Raw genomic sequence first — 25,272 nt, 5'->3', positions numbered from 1 at the left:
TTAAAAAAACCTTCTGCAACTTCAGGGTGGCGTTCATGGATTTGTCACGTGTGCAGGAAAGAAGCTGTTGAAGGAATAGTTTGTGGATTTTTCTTTTGCTCATGCAAGCAGTTCTGCCATAACGTGATAGTTATGTTCCTAAAAACCTCGCGTTATACAAAGATATGTTATAGCAGAACAGGTAGTAGCCACCTTCAAACCACAGACTTGAACAGGTTTTCCCAATCGCGATTGTGCTATGACCTCAAGAAGGCGGCATCCCTCACCATCCGGGACATACCCTCTTCTCGTTACTATCATCAGGGAGGAGGCACAGGAGCGTGAAGACCCACACTCAGTGATTTGGGAACAGCTGCTTCCCCTCCGCCATCAGATTTCTGAACGGCCCATGAACACTACCTTGTTATTCCTTTCGTTTTGCACTATTTACCTATTTTGTAACTTGCAGTAATTTTATGTCTTTGCACTGTACTACTGCTGCAAAACAACAAATTTCACGATGTATTAGTCAGTGATAACAATTCTGATTCTGATCAATGTACCCCATGTTATTTTAAATAGTGCTCCCTAATCCATTAATTGTACTGTAACCAATTCGCGTTCTGGAAACGTGTGTTATAGCAGAATCACCAAAAAAAAAAGCAGCTTCAAGGGAAAACAAAATCTTAACATTTGCTTAATACTGAAAAGGATGTTAAGTAAGTGAAGCCCAGACGACAGGGATCTCTGCTAATTCATGGATTCCCAGAACTGCAAAAGAGGAAGAGGCTTTTTGACCCATCCTTCCTGTGATGGATTTTTGGAAGAGGTATTGAACCAGCCCACTGCACTGCTCTACTCAGAGCTTGCAAAATGATTGCATTTCCCTTTCCTTTAAACTTGCTAGTTTACAGTTCCATAGCCCCAGCTTTTTAACAATGTTTGGACCATGGGCCCAATATATAGGCCTACTATATCTTCTGGAAGTGGGATGAATCTAGGTTTATAAAATTATGAGAGGTATAGACAGGGTTGATAGTCTTCTTCCCAGGGTATAAATTTCAAATGCTAGAGGACGTAGCTTTAAATTGAGAGGGGGAAAGTTGAGAGGAGATGTGTGGGGTAAGCTTTTTACACAGAGAGTGGTGGGTGTCTGGAATGCGCTGCCAGGGGTGGTGGTGGGAGCAGACATGATTGTTGGTGTTTAAGAGGCATTAGGACAGGCACGTGAACAGGCAGGGAATGGAGGGATGTGGATCATGTGCAGGCACAAAGGTTTAGTTTAATTTAGCATTATGGTCGGCACAACACTGTGGGCCAAAGGGCCTGTTCCTGTGCTGTGTTCTAAGCACTGAATGACCTCCGCCCTTCAGGAGGCCACCTTAAAGATTATCTGTTAAACCTCCTGCCCACTCATGTAAGAGATCACGTAGCACTGTTAAAGGAGTGCGGAAGAGTTCTTACCAACGCTTATCCCTCAACTAAAATTGCTGGAAGCAAATTATTCAATTTGATATCACGTTTTCATTTTGTTTGTGGGATTTTTCTGTGCATGTATTGTCTGCCACAATCCCAGCATTACAACAATCGACTTCAAAACTCTTCCTTGTCCTCAAGGACTGTTGGACTTCGCAAGGTCAAGAAAAGGACTCTGGATATGCAAGTGTTATTACTGGTGCTCTTTGTCGTCCCGATCCTTTCCTTTGTGTGATATCCAAACAGAAAAGGCATACTCACAAAAGGCATCAAAGCAGGAGGAACAAACAATTCCTGATGATTCCAAACAACTCCAGATTTCAGCGTCTGTATAAAGGCAGGTGTCGGCCACAAGGTCCCTTGGGCTTGCATTGTCACTCAAGGAGATCATGGGTGATCCTGTACCTAATTAATTTTCTGGGCTGATCCTCATATCCCTTGATTTTCCAGTATCTTGATCTCAGCTACAAGGAGTATTGTGTGCAGTTCTGGTTGCCCCGTTACAGGAAGGATGGAGGCTTTGGAGAGGGTGCAGAAGAGGTTCACCAGGATGCTGCCTAGATTAGAGGGTATGAGCCACAAGGAGAGGTTGGACAAACTAGGGTTGTTTCCTCTGGAGCAGCGGAGGCTGAGGGGAGACCTGATAGAGGTTTAGAAAATTATGAGAGGCACTGATAGGGTAGACAGTCAGAATCTTTCTGCCAAGGTAGAAATGTCAAATACTAGAGGATATGCATTTAAGATGAGAGGGGGAAAGTTTACAGGAGATGTGTGGGGCAAGTTTTTTTTTACAGAGAGTGGTGGGTGCCTGGAACAAGCTGCCAGGGGTGGTGGTGGAAGCAGATATGATAAAGACGTTTAAGAGATGCATGAATATGCAGGGAATGGAGGGATATGGGTCATGTGCAAGCAGAAGAGATTTAGTTTAATTTGGCATTGTGTTCAGCACAGACATGGTGGGCCAAAGGGCCTTTTCCTGTGCTGTACTGTTGTCTGTTCTTTTACTATGGAGATAATTCCAAAGATTTATAACTCTCTGTGCACAGAGATTGCTCCTTGTCTCAAATGGATAACCTCTCATCCTGAGACTATGGTTCTCTAATTCCAGACTCTTCTGTCTGAGGAAACAATTTCTCAGTGGATGTCCTTCTACCCCTGTCTGAATCTTGGTCATCTTAACGAGCTGACCACTCATTCTTCTAAACTCCAGATGGTATAGGTCAACACCACTCATTCTCTCCTCACAAGATATCTCCCCAGCCCTCTCCTCATTTTTGCCTCCCTGCCTTCGTTCTCGAGAATTGATGGAGGAAATCTAAGCTGCACAGTCTCCAAGTATGTCCTTTCTTTCATACCAGGACCAAAACTGCCCACTGCAGAGACATTCGGCATGGAAATAGGCCTATCAGGTCCCCGCTGATCATCTACACCAATCCTACACTCATCCCGATTCATTCTCCCTACACTCCCATCAGCTCCCCCCAGGTTCTACCACTCATCTACACACTGGGGGCAATTTATAGCGGCCAATTAACCTACCAACCCCCACATCATTGGGATGCGGCAGGAAGCCGGAGCACCCGGAGGAAACTCGTGCACCACAGAGGGAACGTGCAAACTCTACACAGACAGAATTGGTGATCAGAATTTAACCTGTGAGGCAGCAGTTCTTCAAGTTTCATCACTATTCCTCCCCTCCAACGTGATTTTACCAAGCCTACGGTCATAGAGTAATACAGCACGGAAGCAGGCCCTTCGGCCCAACTAGTTCATGCTGACCAAGGTGCCCATCTAAGCTCCTCCCATTTGCCCACATTTGGCCCATATCTCTAAACCTTTCCTATCCATGTACCTGTCAAATGTCTTTTAAATGTTGTTATTGTATCTGCCTCAACCACTTTCTCTGGCAGCTCGATCCATGTACCCACCACTCTCTGTGTCAAGAAGTTGCCCCTCAGGTCCCCTTTTAAATCTTTCCCCTCTCACCTTAAAACCTATGCCCTCTAGTTTTTGGTTCCCTTTCCCTGGGAAAAAGACAGTGTGCATTCACCCTATCTATGCCTGTATAACTGCAGTGAAAGTTCCTTCCTCTCTTTCTGCCAGAGTCCATTTTTTAAACCAGATACAAACTTCTTCAGAAACTGACGTGTGTATGCATGCGTGTGCTTGTCTGTACATGTGTACCCTTAGTTATTAAATACTGTGATTTGGTAAATTGGTTTATTATTGTTACATGTACCGAGGTACGGTAGAAAAACATTATTTTGCATGCCATCCATACAGATCATTTCATCACATCAGTGCGTAGTACTGAGTTAGTACAGGTGAAAACAATAACGGAATACACAATAAAGTGTTACAGTTACAGAGAAAGTGCAGTGCAGGTAGACAATAAGGTGCAAGGCCATATCGAAGTAGATTGTGAGGTCAAGAGTCCATCTTATTGTGCTAGGGGACCGTTCAGTAGTCTTATAACAGCGGGGTAGAAGCTGTCCTTGAGCCTGGTGGTAGGTGCTTTCAGGCTTTTGCATCTTCTGCCCGATGAGAGAGGGGAAAGGGGAGAATGTCCTCAGCAGGTGGGATTTGAACAAGAATTACAGTAATTTGAAATAAGTTATTCTTCTCCCTATCCAACACAGTGCGAACGAAAGGAAGAATTCATTGAACGGATCAAACAGTTGGACATTACAACTCAGACAGCCATAGTTGCTCACATACAAGAGGTGAGTCTCAGCGAAAACTTGTTGCTGTCGGTAAGAGGGATGGTGTGCAGGGCACACTGGTAAATTGTAATTGTACGGTTGAGGATGAATCCAAATAAAATGTGTGGTTCAGATTGAAAATCCATTTCGTGGTGTTGGCACAGATGATGCATTACATCCCCAGTTGACCTGAGCTGAGTGTGATAGGCAACCCATTACCAAAATCACTGTATTCTGCTATTGTAGCCCTTGTAATTAATGTAATCATAATGTAATCCCTCGGTGTTACTCAGGTAAACCTTTACGTTGACCTCTGATCTCTCCAGCACCTTTAAATGGGTTTATTATTGTCAGATGTACCGAGGTACAGTGAAAAACTTGTCTTGCATACCATTCATACAGATCAATTCATTACATCAGTTCATTGAGGTAGTACAAGGGAAAACAGTAACAGAATGCAGAATAAAGTTACAGAGAAAGTGCAGTGCAGGCAGGCAATAAGGTACAAGTTCATAACGAGGTAAATTGTGAGGTCAAGAGTTCACCTTATCGTATTAGGGGACCGTTCAATAGTCTTATAACAGCGGGATAGAAGATGTCCTTGAGCCTGGTGGTCCGTGCTTTCAGGCTTTTGTATCTTCTGTTCAATGGGAAAGGGGAGAAGAGAGAATGTCCGGGGTGGGTGGGGTCTTTGATTATGTTGGCTGCTTTCCCAAGGCAGTGAGAAGTGTAGACAGAGTCCATGGAGGGGAAGCTAGTTTCCGTGATGTGCTGAGCTGTGTCCACAACTCTCTGCAGTTTCTTGCGGTCATGGGCAGAGCAGTTGCCATACCAAGCCGTGATGTATCTGGATAGGATGCTTTCTATGGTGCATCGATAAAAATTGGTGAGGGTCAAAGGGGACATGCCAAATTTCTTTAGGCTCCTGAGGAAGTAGAGGCGCTGGTGAGCTTGTTTAGGCCTCATGTGTTTGCATCAATTAGTAGGCTTTCAAAGTCAAAGTCAAGTTTATTGTCATCTGCACAAGTAAATATCTGCACAGGTGCAATTATAAACCTTCTTGCAGTAACATCACAGGCACAGAGCATCAGATGCACAACATTCACAAAAAAACATAAATTTAACATAAATTATACACAATTTTTACAAGAAAGGACAGAATTAGAACAAAGTCCATTGTAATGCAAAGTGATCAAAGTGGTCATAGTGTTGCTAAACTGTAGTGATTAGGGTTGTGCCGGTTGGTTCAAGAACCGAATGGTGGATGGAAAGTAGCTGTTCCTGAACCTGGTGGTGTCATTGCCTCAGGATATGAGTTCTGATCCAACTCTAGAAATTTGAGCACGTAACCCAGGTTGGCAGATCAGTGTATACGGGTCGAGTGTTCCACTGTCAGGGGTGCTGACCTCTGGATGAATTGAGGGCCCAAATGTTCTTGGATGGACGTAAAAAAACCCACGTCATTTTTGGGAGTGGGAGAGTTATCCTGACTGATACCGAATGAAGATAAGATATCTTTATCAGTCACATGTACATCGAAACACACAGTGAAATGCATCTTTTGCGTAGAGTGTTCTGGGGCAGCCCACAAGTGTCTCCACGCTTCCGGCGGCAACATAGCATTCCCACAACTTCCTAACCCGTACGTCTTTGGAATGTGGGAGGAAACCGGAGCACCCGGAGGAAACCCACACAGACACGGGGAGAATCTACAAACTCCTTACAGATAGCGGCGGGAATTGAACCCGGGTTGTTGGCACTGCAATAGCGTTACGCTAACCGCTACACTACCGTGCCTGCCATACAAAGGAGAGATCTAAGTGAGGTGTATAAAGCTGAGGGGTCTATGTTCAGTTAGTAGGACTGGAAGAGGCCACAGAGATGGGGAGGGAGAGACCACAGGCGTTTGAAGATCAGTTTGAGAAACGTGCAAACATACTTTACCTACTATCACGTGGTGAGGTAATTCAGCCCATCAGTTCCATGATGGCTCCCAGCAGAGCAATTCCCACAGTCCCATTCCCTTCTTACTTTGCTGTAACTGTGTAACTTATTCTCTCCCAGTTGACCATCAACTCTTTTCTCCACCAATTACCCCCCTAACCCCCACCCTCTGCCCCTTTGATTCTTTTGATACTGGGGGGCTGATTAACCTAGCTGCATCTCTTGGGTGACGGGCGAAACCAGAGCAGCCCAGGGAAACTCAGGCAGTCACAGGGAGAACGTACAAACTCCACACAGAAAGCCAAGCCACCTGAACTATGAGACAGCCACACTACCCACTGCACCACTGCACTGCACTGCAAGCCAGCGTACAGCCATGAGCTCCGAGTGATGGCCACACAGGACTTAGTGCAAATTAGAATACTCTAATACTTTCTCTCCCTTGTACCTGAAGTGTGCCTTCCGAACAGCACTTAAAAATAGTCCAGTTGGGATGACCTGTGGCTATGTCAACATCTGAATACATTGAAAAACACAATGATGCTGGAGGAACTCAGCAAGCCAGGCAGCATCCGTGGAGAAAAGCAGGCAAACGACGTTTTGGGTCAGCACCCTTCTTCAGGACTGAAGATAGGAAAAGGGGAAGCCCTATAGTTAGGAGGGAAAAGCAGAGCAGTGATAGGTGGACAGAAGAGGGGAGGCAGGGTGGGCACAGGGTGGTAATGGGTAGATGTAGGTAAGAGATAGTGATGGGCAGGTGTGGGGGAGGAGGGGAGAGCAGATCCGCCAGGGGATGGGTCAAAGGTATGGAGAGACAGGGAAAAGAGGCCGGGAAAGGGAAGAAGAGAAGAAGCACGGTGGTGGGGGGGGGGAATGGATTTGTGGGGAAGGAGGGTGGGGATTACCTAAAGTGGGAGAATTCAATGTTCATGCCGTTAGGCTGCAAGGTTCCAAGATGGAAATCGAGGTGCTGTTCCTCCAGTTTGCGCTTGGAATTCTCCTGGCAGTGGAGGAGGCCGAGGACTGACATATCAGTGATAGTGTGGGAGGGGGAGTTGAAGTGACTGGCAATGGAGAGATGCAGATCATGGTTACAGATGGAGTGCACGTCTCCTGTGAGACGGTCACCTAGTCTGCGTTTGGTCTCACCAGTTTAGAGGAGGCCACACTTGGAGCACCGAATGCAGTAGATGATATTAAGGGAGGTGCAGGTAAATCTCTGCCTCACCTGAAAGGACTGTTGGGGTCCCTGGATGGAGGTGGTGTAGGGGCAGGTGTTGCACCTATGGCGGGGGCAGTGGAAAGTTCCCGAGCTGGGAGCAGGATGGGTGGGGGGTGGAATGGGGAGGGAGCTAGGGAGTCGCGGAGAGAGCGGTCCCTGCAAAAGGCAGAAAGGGGTGGGGAGGGGAAGATATGCTTGCTGGTGGGGTCCCGTTGGAGATGCCAGAAGTGCAGAGAATGATGTGTGGACAAGGAGGACCCCATCCCTGTTGGGTCTGGGAGGGGTAGGGGTGAGATCGGAGGTGCGGGAAATGGCAGAGATAAGGGTGAGAGCTCTCTCGACCACAGTCGGGGGGGGAAGCCCCGGTTAGAAAAGAACTTGGACATCTCGGATGTCCTGGAGTGAAAAGCCTCATCATGGGAGCAGATAGGGCAGAGGCGGAGAAATTGATAAAAAGGGATCGCGTCCTTGCAAGAGACAGGGTGGGAGGAACTGTAATCAAGGTAGCTGTGGACGTCAGTGGGTTTGTAGAAGCTGTCGGTGGATAAGCAATCTCCTGAGATGGAGACGGGTAGATCGAGGAAGGAGAGAGAGGTGTCAGAGGTAGTCCAAGTGAATTGGAGAGTTGGGTGAAAATTAGTGGCGAAGTTTATGAAAGTGTTGAGTCCCACCCGGTTACAAGAGGTGGCACCGATGCAGTCATTGATATAGCGGAGAAGGAGTTGAGGAATGGGGCCGGAGTATGCATGGAACAGAGACTGTTCAACGTACAGCAAGAATATGGTAAGCAATTTAGCCACAGCATGGCCCGACCAACAGCTATTGATATATAAATGTTGGTCAGGGCACTGGGAGAAATCACCTGCTCTTCTTCCATTTGCAAAATCTGTCCTGATATATTGATCCTCTGAAGTGGGTCTTACAGTCTGAGTGAGCCAATGAGCTTTTTGGGACCCATTCGGGAAAGGAAATCGGGTGGGGGTGGAGGATAATGGGGAACAGGCATCAGGCAGGAGAACCCCCTTAGGGTTGGGTTTGTGGACTGGGAATTCTCCGGGTCAGTCAATGGATGGAGCAAAGAGGACAAGAGTCATCCTCCAAGGACTGAGGTTGGCAGTTTGGGACTGGGTGGGAAAGGCGGTGAGTGGTGGGGGTAGGATTGGTAGGTGGGAGGTTGCATTGGGTAGTCAAGGTGGAGGAGCTGTGATGGTGGTGGTCTGAGGTGTGGGGGGAGCCAGTGGTCGAGGGAGTGGGGGTCAGGTCAGCAGATTGGTAGGTGGGGTTGTGTGGAAGTGAACACTGGATGAGGCAAGAACAGTTGGGTGAGAGGGTTGGTTGGTGTTACTGCTCGAGGATAGGGAAGGCTTGAATGAAATCTAGATACCCAGATCACTCCAACAGACCCACCTGAACCCACCACAAAGGGAGTTTCACAGGCACCACTTCTACACGCATGAAAATTTTGGATGTGCCATCTCTCTTTCCTAATATAGATGGGTTATTGAGTGTTGAATTGGGGCAAGTGGTTGCATAACAAAAACAGAATGAAGAACTCGCCAGTCAAGCAGCATCTGTAGAGGTGAAAAGTGCAAGTCAACGTTACGGCTTGTAACCAACCTTGACCCACTGAGTCCTTCCACCGTTCTGTTTTTGTTCTAGATTCCAACATCTGCAGCCTCTTTTGTTCTCTTCACTGCAGGCTCCATGCTTATAGATTTGGCTTTGCTGAGTGCAGAAGTCCATCTCAGGATATGCTGGTCAAGCCAGAACCCAACAGATACTAATAACTTAATAGCGTAGACATAGAGAAGATATTTCCACTTCAACAGACAGTACACTGTTAATGCCAAGACACTTAACAGTGTTGATGAGCAGAGGGATCTTGGGATCCAAGTACGTAGCTCCCTGAAAGTAGCTACACAGGTTGATAGAGTGGTAAAGAAGACATTGGGCATGCTTGCCTTCATTAGTCGAGGCATGGAACTGAAGAGTCAGGAAGTTATGCTGCAGCTTTATAAAACTCTAGTTAGGCCGCATCTGGAGTATTGTATTCAGTTCTGGTCACCCTATTTTTGGAAGGATGTGGAGACTTTGGAGAGGATGCAGAAGAGGTTCACCAGGATGCTACCTGGATTAGAGGGCATGAGCTATAAGGAGAGGTTGGACAAACTTGGGTTGATTTCTCTGGAGCAGCGGAGGCTGAGGGGAGATCCGATAGAGGTTTATAAGATTATGAGAGGCATAGATAGAGTAGACAGCCAGTATCGTTTTCCCAGGGTTAAAATATCTAATACTAGAGGCCATGCATTTAAGGTGAGAGGGGGCAAGTTCAAAGGAGATGTGTGGGGCAAGTTTTTTGACACAGAGAGTGGTGGGTGCCTGGAATGCGCTGCCAGGGGTGGTGGTGGAGGCAGATACGATAGAGGTGTTTAGGGGCTCCTAGATAGACACATGAATGTGCAGGAAATGCAGGGATATGGACATTGTGTAGGCAGAAGGGATTAGTTTAGTTGGGCATATTATTACTAATTTAATTAGTTCGGCACAACATTGTGGGCCAAAGGGCCTGTTCCTGTGCTGTACTGTTCTATGGTATGAAGACAGACAAATCCAAGGTCCATAAATACAAGTCAGCTTCAAATTAATGCAATAGGAAATTGAGAGTGTGATGAGAATTTACCACTTTGTACCACAGGGCATAGTTGAGGCATATACCATTGATGCATTGAAGGGGAAGCTGTTGTACTGATCGGGTGAAACAGAGTGTGGTGGGAGAAGGCTTATGTGGAGCCTGTACTACGGCCCATTTCTGTGTTGTAACCTTGATGTTCCTTTTAAACCTTGCCCTCGCAGATCACCCATAACCAGGAGAATGTGTTTGACCTTCAGTGGATGGAACTGACTGAGGTGAATGCAGAAGATCTGGAGACTCTGTCACGGTCAATGGTCTTCCACCTGAAGAGGCTTCTTGATGATCGGGATGAGTACTCAGAGGTGAGGATGTGCATACTTTACTCAGAACATCGGAAGCCGTGATCTTGCAATCGTCGGCACATTTGATCAACAGGGAGAGAATGGAGGTTTGTTAATCGCTCTGAAGCAGAGACTGAATGAATGTTCTCTTGTGAAAAGGGAGTCACCAGTACGGAAAAGAGCCCTTTAGCCCACCAGGTCCTTCCTGACCACCAACCACCCATTAAATTCCTCACCCAGAGGGTAGTAAATCTTTGGAATCCTTTACCTGTGAAAGCTGTGGAGGCTCAGTTGTTTGATGAGATAAGATTTCTTTATTAGTCACATGTACATCAAAACACACAGTGAAATGCATCTTTGCATAGAAAGTTCTGGGGGCAGCCTGCAAGTGTCGCCACGCTTCCAGCGCCAACATAGCATGCCCACTACTTCCTAACCCCTATGTCTTTGGAATGTGGGAGGAAACCGGAGCACCCGGAGGAGACCCACGCAGACAGGGGGAGAACGTACAAACTCCTTACAGGCAGTGGCTGGAATTGAACCCGGGTCGCTGGCGCTGAATTTATTCAAGACAGAAATCAAAAAGATTTTCTTATATTAAGGCATCAAGGGACCCATTAATCCGACATTCTCACTAATTCCTCCCAGATTCTACCACTCACCCACATACTAGGGGCAATTTACAGCAGCCAATTAACCTACCAACCCGCACATCTTTGGGATGTGGGAGAGAACTGGAGCACCCACGGGAACCCCACATGGTTACAAGTAGAATGTGCAAACTCCACGCAGACGATTCTTGAGGTCAGGATCAAGCCCATGTCTCAGGCGCTGCAAGGCAGCAGATCTTCTAGCTGTGCCACTGCGATGCACTAAGAAATATTTGCACTCGTCTGTCAGCACTTCTCCCTATCGCTAGGAGTTACTTTTCCAGTCTGAATTCATCCAGCACTTCTTCCTCTAAAGGAGTTAATCATCTTGGTGCGTGAACCTTTTTCTGGGATCCCTTCCATTGTTCCAGCGATTACGATCTAGTTACAAAGTAGGCAGTAACATGTGGTTACCACAAGGAATTCTGCAGATGCTGGAATCTGGAGCAATACACAAAAAGTGCTGGAGGGACTCAGCAGGTCAGGCAGCATCCATGGAGGGAAATAAACAGTCGACATTTTGGGCCGAAAGCCTTTATCAGGACTGGAAAGGAAGAGGGCAGAAGGTGGGGGGAGGGGGAGGAGCACACGCAGGCAGGTCATAGGTGAATTCAGGTGATAGATGAGTCCAGGTGAGGGGGGAGGGGAGAAGGAGTGAGGGAAGATGTAATAAGATAATATTTCTTTATTAGTTACATGGACATCGAAACACACAGTGAAATACATTTTTTGCGTAGTGTTCTGGGGGCAGCCCACAAGCGTTGCCTTGTTTCCGGCGCCAACACACAATGCCCACAACTTCCTAACTCGTACATGTTTGGAACGTGGGAGGAAACCGGAGCACCCGGAGGAAACCCACGCAGACACGGGGAGAATGTACAAACTCCTTACAGACAGCGGTCGGAATCGAACCCGGGTCTCTGGCGCTGTAATAGTGTTATGCTAACCGCTACACTACTGTGTCTGCGCACTACCACACCTGAGAAGTGATGGGTAGAAGAGGCAAAGGGCTGAAGGAGAAGGAATCCGGTAGGAGAGGGCAGTGGGCCATGGAATAAAGGATGGGGGGGAGGAGAGGAGATGGGCAGGTAAGGTGGGGGAAGGGAGCCACAGGAATAAGGGAAGACAAAGGAATGAGGGGGAAGAAGAAGGGGAGGGGTTACCAGAAGTTAGAGAAATCAATGTCGAGGCCGTCAGGTTAGAAACTCCCAAGGCAGAATATGAGGTGTTGTTCACACCACAATCTGTGTCCCTTCCATTCCGATCGCTGATAATTAAGCAGTTGTTTCGCAACAAACTTTTGCATTGCTTCCAGCCAGCAGTGCTCACTCACACTGTGCTTTATGACGTGGCAAATTATTTCTGCTTCATTGCAACCCTGAGAGGGAGAGAGAAGTTAATGATTCACAAAAGCTTTTAATGAACCTGAGGAGTTTGCAACTGGCTGCGCAGTGGCTCCTTGTGATTGGCTGCACTTCAAAGGCATTGCATTGGCTGGGGAGTGCTCAGGGACGTTCTGAGGTCAGGAAAGGTGCATTAGAAATGCAAATCGTAAAAAGGCACGGTAGTGTAGTGGTTAGCATAACGCTTTATAGTGCTAGCGACCCAGGTTCAATTCCGGCCACTGTCCGTAAGGAGTTTGTACATTCTCCCTGTGTCTGCGTGGGTTTCCTCTCGGTGCTCTGGTTTCCTCCCATATTCCAAAGACATACGGGTTAGGAAGTTGTGGGCATGCTATGTTGGCGGCAGAAGCGTGGCGACACTTGCAGGCTGCCCCCAGAACACTCTATGCAAGAGATGCATTTCACAGTGTGTTTTGATGTACACGTGACTAATAAAGAAATCTTATGTCGTCTCTCTTCCTTTCTGTAAGCCGCTCTGGAGGACATTCACTTTAATGAGTATGGTTAAGAACACAGAAGTAGGAGCAGGTCATTCAGCCCCTCCTGCCTGCTCAGTCATTATATAAAATCAAGGCTATTATTTTTCCTCAGTGGCACTTTCCTGCAGTAATTCCATGTCCCTTGATGCCTTAATATCAAAACATCTTTTTTTGATTTCTGTCTTGAATAGACTCAACAAGTGAGCCTGCACAGCTTTCACAGGTAAAGAATTCCAAGGATTTACTACCCTCCGGGTGAGGAAATTCCTGTCCACCTCCAACCCTTCTTCAAAGCCTTGTGACCCCTGGTTTTAAACATCCCAGCCAGGGGACACATCTACCCTGTAAGAATTTTGTATGTTTCGATGAGATCGTCTCTCATTTTTCTAACCCTAGAGAGTACAGTTTTAGTAAGGTGTTTGACAAGATCCCACATGGTAGGCTCATCCAGAAGATTGAGATGGATGGGATCCACGGTGACTTGGCCATTTGGATTCAGAATTGGCTTGCCCCATAGAAGAGAGAGGGTAGTGGTCGATGGGTCTTATTCTGGCTGGAGGCCCATGACTAGTGGTGTTCTGCAGGGATCCGTACTGGGGCCATACATACTTGGATGAAAACATGCATGGGTGGGTTAGTAGGTTCGCAGACGATACAAAGATTGGTGGCGTTGTGGATAGTGTAAAAGATTGCCAAAGGATACAGTAGGATGTAGATCAGATGCAGATGTGGGTGGGGAAATGGTGAATGGAGTTTAATCTGGTCAAGTATGAGGTGCTGCACTTTGGGAGATCAAACATAAAGGGACAGTACACTGTTAATGGCAATACCCTTAACAGAGTTGATGATCCCTCTGTATCTTGGGGTCCATGTCCATAGCTCCCTGAAAGTGGCTGCACAAGTTGATAGGGTAGTAAAGGCGGCATATGACATGCTTGCCTTTATTAGTTGAGGCATTGAGTTCAAGAGTCAGGAAGTTATGTTGTAGCTTTAGAAAACTTAGGTTAGGCTTCACTTGGAGTATTGCATTCAATTCTGGTTGTTCCATTATAGGAAGGATGTGGAGGCTTTGGACAGGGTGCAGTAGAGGTTTACCAGGATTCTGCCTGGATCAGAGGGCATGTGCTATGAGGAGAGGTTGGACAAAGATGGGTTGTTTTCTCTGGAGCGGCGGAAGCCTGATCGAAATTTATAGACAGCCAGTATCTTTTCCCCAGGGTCGAAATGCGGGGCAAGTATTTTACACTGAGAAAGGTGGGTGCCTGCAATGTGCTACTGGGGTGGTGGTGGAAGCAAATACGATAGAGGCGTTTAAGAGGCTCTTAGATAGTCATGTGAATACACAAAGAATGGGGGGATATGGGCATTGTGTTGGCAGAGGGGGCCAGTTTAGTAGGCTTTTAATTACTAGTTTAATTAGTTCGGCACAACATCGTGGGCTGAGGGCCTGTTCCTGTGCTATACTGGTCTATGTATAGGCCTCAACCACTTCAGGGCAAATCATCCATGCCAGGAATCATTCTGGTGAACCTTCACTGCGTTCTCTCTATGGCAAGTATATCCTTCCTTAGGGCGACCAGAGCATGTTCCTGGTGTAGTCTCACCAGGACCCTGTACAACTTGTACTTGAATGATAGGAACTTTGGAAGGAGAAGAGGCAGGTTTGGAAAGATGTCATACTATAGAACCATAGTCTAGTACAAGATAGAAGGCCATTAAGTCTGCTGAATCTGCCAAGAACTATCAGTTCATCACACGCTCTTTTTATGTATGCAGTGTTTTCTCCACAAGTATTTCTCCAACCCCCTTTTGAAGGGTTCTATTGAATCTACCTCACCACAGTCGGTACAATTACAATGTTTAAAAGACATTTGGACAGGTTAGGAAAGGTTTAGAGGGATATGGGCCAAACACAGGCAAATAGGATTAGCTTAGATAGACATCTTGGTCAGCATGGACAAGTTGGATTGAAGGGCCTGTGCTGTATACTCTATGACACAGTTATATATAATTTCAGAAATATATATTTCCTTACATCATAGAGGGAGGCCATTCAGCCCATCATGTCTATGCCAATTCTCAGAGCAATCCCATCAATCCCATTTCCCACTTATTTCTCTGTAACCTACACATGTCCACTGACACTCCACCGAACCTCCTGTCACTCGCTGACAGTCGGAGCAAGTTAAACTGATCAATTAACCCATCAACCAGCTCAGTTTTGGGATGTGGGAAGAAACCAGGGAGCGCTCAGGAGAAACCCACGCCGTCACAGGGAGAACAGGCAAGCTCCACACAGGTAGCACCAGAGACCAGAATTGATCCTGGGTTGCTGGAGCTGTGAGACAGCGGCTGTACTAGCTGCACCATCGTGTCCCCTCTGGTTATTATCCATTAACTATTTAAAACATTGTTCTTTATTTACTTTATCTAAAGTTTTCATGATTTTTAAAACCAGGCCTGTAAAATGCCTTTTGCCCTGGTCTCTAGATAGTAAAAACTATGTTCCATTGTCTTTTATCTTATTTTCCTTACCTCCCCATGATACTTAACAATCCAGGCAGATGCCTCCTAAAGCTCTTTGGACTTTCATCTGGCCAAACAAAGAATCAGCACCTGAAGGTCCACACTGTTAATTGCTTTGTTTTTTGGCAGATGATAGTGGAGCTTACCCAAGACCGTGACTACTTACAGATGCAGCAGCTAGACTCAAGTCCTGTGAAGTCCCCAAACCCCGACTGTCCACCTAGTCCCAACGGAAAGCTCGACAAAGGGGAGAAGCAGCATCTCGCGGTGGACCTGGCTGACACCAAGGCAAAACTCAGGAGGATCAGACAAGAACTGTTAGTATCCACTGCCAGCTTATTCTCATGGTGGTTCTGTTACTGGATCAGCAATCCTTGGACTAATGAGACACAAGTTCAGATCTCGCAAGCTGGGAAATTCATATCCAGTTGTTTAAATAAGATAAAATATAAGATATCTTTATTAGTCACATGTACATTGAAACACACAGTGAAATGCATCTTTTGCGTGGAGTGTTCTGGGGGCAGCCCGCAAGTGTCGCCACGTTTCCAGCGCCAACATAGCATGCCCACAACTTCCTAACCCGTACGTCTTTGGAATATGGGAGGAAACCCACGCAGTCACGGGGAGAACGTACAAGATCACAAGACAAAGGAGCAGAAGTAGGCCATTCAGCCCATCGAGTCTGCTCCATGAGCTACACTAAAACTATTCCTATCTAGCCCCAATTTTCGGCTTTGTCCCCATATCCCTTGATACCTTGACTAATTAGATACCTATCCATCTCCTCCTTAAATGCCCCCAATGATCAGGCCTCCACAGCTGTATGTGGCAAAGAATTCCATAATTTCACTACCCTCTGGCTAAAGAAATTTCTCCTCATTTCTGTTTTAAATGGGTACCCTCTAATTCTAAGATTTTGCCCTCTAGTCCTGGACTCACCCACCAAGGGAAACAGCTTAGCCACATCTACTCTGTCCACCTTTCAACATTCTAAATGTTTCTATGAGGTCCCCTCTCATTCTTCTGTACTTCAGTGAGTACATTCCAAGAGCCGACAAACGCTCATCGTATGTAAGCCCTTTCATTCCGGGAATCATCCTCGTAAATCTCCTCTGAACCCTCTCCAACATCAGTACATCCTTCCTAAGATATGGGACCCAAAACTACAAACCCCTTACAGACAGTGGCCGGAATTGAACCCAGGTCGCTGGCGCTGTGATAGCGTTACTCTAACTGCTACACTACTGTGCCTCCCCCCTACACGACCGTGTCTGCCCCAGTTATTTCTATTACAAATAACTTTGTAATAGAAAGCTAATTAGTGCTTGTGGATTGTTGTTTCAAACAAAATCATTAATATCCCTTTAGGAGAAGAAATTTAACATGCCCACCTAGTCTCAGCCCGAAACATCGACTGTTTATTTTCCTCCATAGATGCTGCCTGACCTGCCTAGTTCCTCTAGCATTTCGTGTGTATTGCTCCAGATAATCCAGCATCTGCAGTCTCCCTTGTGTCTTGTGTGCTCACCTAGTCTGGCCTAGAAGTAACTTGCAGGACCAAGGTTGACTCTTAAACTGCCCCCTGATTCCACACAGTTAATGGGTAATAGGGGATGAGCGTTAAATACTATTCTTCCCAGTAACATTCCCATCCTCTGAATTTAAGAACTAAAATTTGCTTCAGTTCTGGGTCTCGGGATCAAGTCAGAAGATTGTAGATTTAAAGCATAGGGTGACACCTCAACATAATACATCCATCACAGTGCACCACTTGGTCTCACACATAATGACAGCATAAACCCTTCAGCTGCTCAGCCTCTCCCATGTTATTGTGATAGCTTGTGTCTCACTGCATACACACTTTCCACCCTAGCCATTTATAGTATGGACCACTCGGGGGTGAAATAGTTGTGGGAAATTTCCTGGAACTGAGCAAAAGGTCGCACCGAGAGAGAGAGATGAGATAAGATTTCTTTATTAGTAACATGTACATCAAAACACACAGTGAAATGCATCTTTTGTGTAGAGTGTTCTGGGGGGCAGCCCGCAAGTGTCGCCATGCTTCCGGCACCAACATAACATGCCCACAACTTCCTAACCTTGTACGTCTTTGTAACGTGGGAGGAAACCGGAGCACCCGGAGGAAACCCACACAGACATGGGGAGAACATACAAACTCCTTACGGACAGTGGCTGGAATTGAACCCGGGTCGCTGGCACCGTAAATCGTTACACTAACAAGAGACTGCAGATGCTGGAATTTGGAGCAACCAACAATCTGCTGGAGGAGCTCAGCAGGTCAAGCAGCCTTTGTGGGGTGTGCAGAGGAATTGTCGGTAAGGCCGTCTTTATGCAGGGTTCTGACTCGAAACATAGACAATTCCTCCCCTACCCCCCCGACAGATACTGCTCTGTCCTCTGTTCTTCCAGCAGATTGTTTGATGCAAGAGGTCACACCAATCTTGAACTTCTTGGAGCACCTATCTTTTACAGGGAGGTTGTTCAGATGAAACATTAAAATGAAGCCCCTCCACCCCACCCCCCCCCCCCACCTCAAACTGCCCTCTCAGGCAGGTGTTAATGATGCCACTGCAATACCCTACAAAGAGCAGGAGAGTTTTCCTTATTATCCTTCGTGATCAACAGACCAACATCTCTGAAGTGGAAAGTCTGGTCATTCACGTGGGGTATTTCTGTGCAGAAATTTGCCGCCATGTTTCCTAAGTTGACCACTTTGTTGAAAGGCAAGGTCTGAGATTCATGAATGCTCCCTCAATCGTAATAAGACTGCCCCAAGGAGGCTGCCCAATCTAAGCAGCTTGAAAGCTGACTCCTTGATAATTATGACATTGAATTAGAGGTTTGGCACGCTCAACGTAAATTGACAATGGTTAACTATTTATGGTGTTGGGTTACAGGTATTTCTGAAGCCCCGTCCTCACTGGTTAGGGACTGCAGAGATACCCATAGAAGGAGCAGAGCTTATGTTGACTCCACTGAAAAGGAATTGAAAAAGCAGCAAGACTGGTAATTTGGATTGCAAATGAAAGGTGCCAGATTTCCAGTCTCTCCTTAACTGCAGTTGTGCCTAAATTACTCAACTACTTGTTCCACCAGTTAAAGCTGTTCTTACAAAGAACGAATAAAGAGGTTGCACCTGCTTATTCACTATTGCCCACAGTGTAACAGAGATTATCTCCAGGCCAATACAAAAGTGCATCTAGTAGGTGTGTTGAAGGAGGTTATCTTTGAAAAGCTGGTGGTGCTTCACAATGCATAGTAATTTGTTGAACAGGAGGTATTTGGTCTCTTAACAATGTCTTTTCCTTCCTCCTGAAACATCCCTAGGGAAGAAAAGGCAGAGCAGCTCATTGACTCCAAGCATGAAGTGGAGCGACTCGATGCAGAGTCGCAGAGGTTGCGACAGGAGGTAAGGAGTCTGCTCCAAGAGTCCTGTCGACTCAGTGCAGTCAAGATAAGATAAGATATCTTTATTGAAACACACAGTGAAATGCATCTTTAGCGTAGAGTGTTCTGGGGGCAGCCCGCAAGTGTCGCCACGCTTCCGGCGCCAACATAGCATGCCCACAACTCCCTAACCCGTACGTCTTTGGAATGTGGGGGGAAATCGGAGCACCCGGAGGAAACCCACGCAGACACGGGGAGAATGTACAAACTCCTTACAGACAGTGGCCAGAATTGAACTCGGGTCGCTGGCGCTGTAATAGTGTTACACTAACTGCTACACTACCGTGCTAGCACATTGCACACTGTCAAGCATGATTCAATGGGTCATACTCTTCACCTGTGATTCAGAGGTTGGGGGTTCAAGTTCCACTCCAGAGACTTGAGCACAAAAAGTCTATTGATTTATTATTGTCACATGTACTGAAATACAGTGAAAAATTTTAGTTTGCATTGCCATCTAGACAGATCATGCCATACATAAGTACATTGAGGTCGTAAAAAGAAAACAGAGTGCAGGATATAGTGTGGTCCAGGCTGGAAATGCAGTGGAATATGCTGGGATTGCTTTGCTATTAGACTTGCTGTCCTTCAGGTGAAGTGCTAAACCACAGCCCTGCCTGCCCCCTCAAAGAAAAGCAGAAGTGTCCTTTGGTATTCAGTTGAGAAGAGGTTTATATGGAGCATAGATGCCAGCAAGAACCAATTGGGCTGTTTTACTGCTGTATATTCTGTGCTACTAGTTGGGTATCTCAAGAACGACTTGCAGTTCCACACACCTTTAGGGGGTTTGGGACATCCCAAAGCCTTTCCATCCAGAAATCTTTGTGACATGGGACATGGCATAATCCCATCAACAACAAGTTGATAATGAGCAGCTAATTAATTGTGATAATTAATTGGGGTATGAATATAAGCCAAACGTAACCATTGAAAACTCCCCTGACCTGTAAAAAAAGGTGGCTGTAGGCTTTGATATCCACCTGAGAACACAGCCAGGACTTCAGTTTGACATAACCATAAGATGATACCTCTGGGAATACTGCACTCCTTCCACATCGATTTACACTCGTCTCTGGAGTGGGACTTGAACCCTTGAACATTCGATTTGGCCCACTGAGCCGTGGCTGACAATAAGGTATGTGATGGGGGGGCGGCGGGGGTGGGGGAAGAGGACGCTGAGCAGGAGCTAGGAGGGGAGGGTGGAGGAGCAACGTCAGATGTTCAGCAGGCCTTTGAAAATGAGATGTCGGGAGGTTACTGGGGGATCATAGCATAAGGTCATAAGAGCAGGGGTAGACCACATGGCGGCTGATCTTCCACCTTGGCTCCCTTGTCCAGCAATATCCCTTATCCCTTGACTCAATTCCCAGAGATCTATTGATCTCTGTTTTGAATAAACACAATGAGTCTACATCTGGGTGAAGATATTTTTCCTCATCTCATTCCTAAGTACCTTCCCCCAAAGGCAGCACAGCACAGCAAGTAGTGCCAGCAACCTGGGCTTAATCCTGAACTCGGGCGCCGTCTGTGTGTGGGGTTTGCACATTCTCCCTGTGACCGCTTGGGTTTCCCCTGGGTGAACCTGTTTCCTCCCACGTCCCAAAGATGTGCGGGATAAATGGCTGTTGTAAATCGCTGCAAGAGTGTAGATGAGTGGTAGAATCTTGGGGAGAGTTGATGTGAATGTGGGATGAATAAAATGGGGTTAATGGTCAGCCCAGAATTGGTGGGCTGAAGGGCCTGTTTCCGTTCTGGGTGACATTGATATACAGCAAAACCATCTCTGGAACTAGTCCAGTGAGACTTCACTGCACTCTCTCTGAGCAAGTGCACCCTTGCTTGGGTAAGAAGACCAAAACTCTTCACAATACTCCAGCTGCAGTCTCACCTAGGCCCTACACAATTGCAAAATGACTTCCCTACTCCTGTAACCAAACCGTCTTGTAATATAGGCTAATGCCATTTGACCTCCTGATCCTTGAAGCACCAGCATGTTGCCCATTGGTGAATTGTCTACAAGCACACCTATGTCCCTCCGATCATCCTCCAAACAGTGATACACCTCGGGAGGTTGAATTTGAAGGCAGAATACCAGGTTAGTGGCAGGACTCTTAGCAGTGTGGAGGAACAGAGGGATCTTGGGGTCCACATCCATAGATCTCTCAAGGTTGATGCGCAGGTTGATAGGGTTGTTAAGGAGGCGTGCGGTGTGTCATTAGTCGGGGGTATTGAGTTCAAGATCCGCAAGGTAATGTTGCAGCTCTATAGAACTCTGGTTAGGGCACACTTGGAGTATTGTGTTCAGTTCTGGTCACCTCATTATACAAGGGATGTGGAAGCTTTAGAGAGGATGCAGAGCAGATTTAACGGGATGCTGCCTGGATTGGAGAGCATGTCTATGAGGATAGGTTGAGTGAGCTAGGGCTTTTCTCTTTGGAGAGAAGGAGGTTGAGAGGTGACTTGATAGATGTGTACAAGATGATAAGAGGCATAGATCAAGTGGACAGTCAAATACTTTTTCCCAGGGCGACTATGGCTAACACAAGGGAGCATAATTTTAAGGTGGTTGGAGGAAGATACAAGGGGGATGTCAGGGGTAAGTTCTTTACACAGAGAGTGGTGGGTGCGTGGAACGCACTGCTGGCAGAAGTTGTGGGGGCAGATACATTAGGGACATTTCAGAGACTCTTAGATAACCACATGAATAATAGGGAAATGGAGGACTATGTGGGAGGGAAGGGTTAGATAGAGCAGGATAAAGTGTAGGCACAACATTGTGGGCAGAAGGGCCTGTACTGTGCTGTTACGTTCTATCAACGCTACCCAATCTCTCACCACTTAACAAATACTCTGCTTTTCTGTTTTGTGTACCAAAATGGATGGCCTCACATTTTTCCACATTACATTCCATCCGCCTTGTCCCCTTGAAGCCTCTTTAACATCCTCCACCATACAAACAACCCCACTTAGTTTAGCATCATCAGCAAACTTGGAAATGTAACATTTCAGTCCCACGACCAAATTGTCATTGTGGATTGTGAATAGCTGAGGCTCGGGCTCTGATCCCAGCCATACCCCACTCGTCTCCGTCTGCCTACTAGAGAAAGGTCTGTTTATTCGCACTCCTTGGTTCCTGTCTGATGACCAGCTCTCAGTCCATGTCAGTTCATTGCCTCCACTTCCACATTAACCATCGTCTCAGTGGCACTTTATTGAAATTCTTCCAGAAATCCAAACACACCACATACACTTGTACCCCTCTTGTCAATTCTACTCTTTGCATCTTCAAGAAAATCCAATAAATCAGTCCAAAATGACTTTCCCAATCAGATTAGATTAGTTTATTGTCATATACACCAGGGTGCAGTGAAATTCCATGCTTGCGTGAAGCTCACAACATAATCGGTGTACATGGTAATGATGCAACAATAAATATATCGAGCGCAAAACAGCAGAATGGACATAGAACATAGAACATTACAGCACAGTACAGGCCCTTCGGCCCACAATGTGCCAACATCTTATCCTGCTCTAATATCTATCTAACCCTTCCCTCCCATATAGCCCTCCATTTTTCTATCATGGCTATCAAAGAGTCTCTTAAATGTCCCTAATGTATCTGCCCCCACAACCTCTGCCGGCAGTGTGTTCCACACACCCACCACTCTCTGTGTAAAAAAACTTACCCCTGACATCCCTTATACCTTCCTCCAATCACCTTAAAATTATGTCCCCTCGTGTTAGCCATTGTCACCCTGGGAAAAAGTCTCTGTTCACCCGATCTATGCCTCTTATCATCTTGTACACCTCTATCAAGTCACCTCACCAAAGAGAAAAGCCCCAGCTCTGTCAACGTATCCTCATAAGACATGCCCTCCGATCCAGGCAGCAAATACACCACGTGCACTGGTACCTTTCTTGTCGATTCTACTCATTGCATCTTCAAAGAAATCCAATAAATTAGTCAAAAATGATTTTCTCCAGAATGGTGCAAAGGTTGTAGTGCAATCTGAAGCAGTGCACGAAAAGTAATAAAGTGATAATTATGGAATAACAGAGGAAGAGATAAGAGTAGGAGAATGTGCAGCAGGGAGTGTGAAAGAGGTGAAATCCACGTTGACTCTGCTCAATCCTATTGTTCTTTCCAAAGTGTTCTGCTATTATGGATTTAAACATTTTCCCAACCACTTAGGCTGACAGATCAGTAGTTCCCCATTTTCTCTCTCCCCTCCCTCCTTAAATAGTCAGATCAGATTTCCTACCCTCCAATCTGCAGGAACAATTCTAGGATCTGCAGAACTTTGGAAGATGCTTACCAGAGCATCCACCATCTCTAAATAAAGCCCCTTCCTCAAAACTCTGGGATGTGGACCATCGGGTCCTTGGGATTTATCAGCCTTCAAGCTCACCAGCCGCTCTACCTTTTTATTTTGACCAATACTCAGTTCCTCATTCTCCCTCGACCCTTGATTCCTTTAGGAAAATGGAATTTGTTGTGCTGCAGGATGGAGTGTTGCACTGTTTGGATTCTGAACTTGGCACTGGGATGAAGGCAGAAAAATTAATGGTTTAACCACAAAATTCTTTTGGTTCTTACTCAGAACATGCAGTTGACCTCAGATGCACGTTCGGTGAGAGCGTATCAAGATGAGCTGGACTCGCTGCGAGAGAAAGCGAACCGGGTGGACAGACTAGAAAATGAGCTCACACGGTGCAGAGAGAGGCTACACGATGTGGATTTCTACAAGGCCAGAATGGAAGTAAGTTCCTTCCTTTTTTTATTCATTTCTAATATTCCCAGGCAAAATGGACACGAGTAATCCTCCTATTAATTATGCCGGGTCATGCCCTCTTCTCGCTGCTACCATCAGGCAGGAGGTACAGAAGCCTGAAGTCCCACACCACCAGGTTCAGGAACAACTACTTTCCTACAATCATCAGGTTCTTGAACTGACCTGTGCAACCCTAACCCTACCTCAGCAATGGAACACTATGGACCACCTCTTGCACCACCATGGACTTGTCTTTGATTGTGTTTTTGTTTTATGCACTAAGCTCTTGTTTTTGCAGTCTTTTTTTCTCTGCCTTCACTGTCTTGTATAATTTACGTACAATTTATGTTCTGTGTGTTGTCTGAACCTATTTGTCTGTGATGCTGCTGCAAACAAGTTTTTCATTGTATCTGTATCTACATCATTTGTATCTGTACTTGTGCACATCACAATAAACTCAACTCAACTCTACTGCATACACCATAGAGCCATGGAGCACTACAGCACAGAAACAGGCCCTTCGGTCCATCTTGTCCATGCCGGCCTGGTTTTCTGCCTAGTCCCATCTACCTGCACCCAGACCATATCCCTCCACACCCCTCCCATCCATGTACCTATCCAAACTTCTCTTAAGTGTTACAATTGAACCCGCATCCACCACTTCCGCTGGCAGCTCGTTCCACACTCGCACCACCCTCTGAGTGAAGTAGTTCCCCCTCAGATCCCCCTTAAATATTTCACCTTTCACCCTAAACCTATGACCTTTAGTTCTAGTTTCACCCAACCTGGGGGGAAAAAGCCTGCATGCATTCACCCTATCTATACCCCTCATAATTTTGTATACCTCTATATGATCTCCCCTCATTCTCCTATGCTCCAGGGAATAAAGTCCTGACCTATTCAACCTTTCCCTATAACTCAGGTCCTCAAGTCCCGGCAACATCCGTGTAAATTTTCTCTGCACTCTTCCAAATTTATTGATATCTTTCCTGTAGGTAGGTGACCAGAACTGCACACAATACTTGTGTATAAAATACCTGTGTACAAAGTTTGGCCTCACCAACATCTTGTACAACTTCAACATAACATCCCAACTCCTGTACTCAGTGCCCTGAGTTATGAAGGCCAATATGCCAAAAGCTCTCTTTACGACCCTATCTACCTGTGATGCCACTTTCAAGGAATTATGAATCTGTATTCCCAGGTCTCTTTGTTCTACCACGCACTTTAGTGTCCTACCACTCACTGTGTAAGACTTACCCTGGTTTGTCCTCCCAAAGTACATCACCTCACGCTTGTCTGCATTAAATTCCATCTGCCATTTTTCAGCCCATTTTCCCAGCTAGTCCAGATCACTTTGCAAGCTTTGATAGCTTTCCTCGCTGTCCATCCTCAGACTTGAGTACCATCCTCTATTCAATGCATTTTTTTGAAGAAATTAATTTTATCTGAAGACCTGGCTGTCGGTGAGATCAAGAATTGTTTTTGCTGCAGTCCAGAGATAATCTGTGGACTGCTGAATAACCAGAACTGATTCGTAAAATTGACTGAGAGTTCTCTGTGAGGTAAACAGAAAACGCTGGAAATACTCAACAAGTCAGGCAGCACCTCTGGAGAGAGAAGCAGATTCAATGATTCAGGTTGATGATCTTTCCTGGAACAGATTTCCAGCACA

General features: G+C 46.2%; 1 protein-coding gene across 1 annotated transcript in view; it reads left to right on the top strand.

The window, feature by feature from the left end:
- Positions 1 to 25,272, top strand: part of LOC127577919 (protein Daple-like) — a 279,944-nt gene that overhangs the window by 131,208 nt on the left and 123,464 nt on the right. Inside the window, exons 6-10 of the mRNA XM_052029632.1 lie at positions 4,095 to 4,178; positions 10,177 to 10,317; positions 15,484 to 15,671; positions 18,706 to 18,787; positions 23,427 to 23,585. Of these exons, the coding sequence (XP_051885592.1) occupies positions 4,095 to 4,178; positions 10,177 to 10,317; positions 15,484 to 15,671; positions 18,706 to 18,787; positions 23,427 to 23,585 (654 nt within the window). The remainder of the gene's footprint in view (positions 1 to 4,094; positions 4,179 to 10,176; positions 10,318 to 15,483; positions 15,672 to 18,705; positions 18,788 to 23,426; positions 23,586 to 25,272) is intronic.

The sequence above is a fragment of the Pristis pectinata genome, chromosome 1 (assembly GCF_009764475.1).
Source record: "Pristis pectinata isolate sPriPec2 chromosome 1, sPriPec2.1.pri, whole genome shotgun sequence".
NCBI classification, from domain to species: domain Eukaryota; kingdom Metazoa; phylum Chordata; class Chondrichthyes; order Rhinopristiformes; family Pristidae; genus Pristis; species Pristis pectinata.
This window is presented reverse-complemented; position numbering and strand designations above follow the sequence as displayed.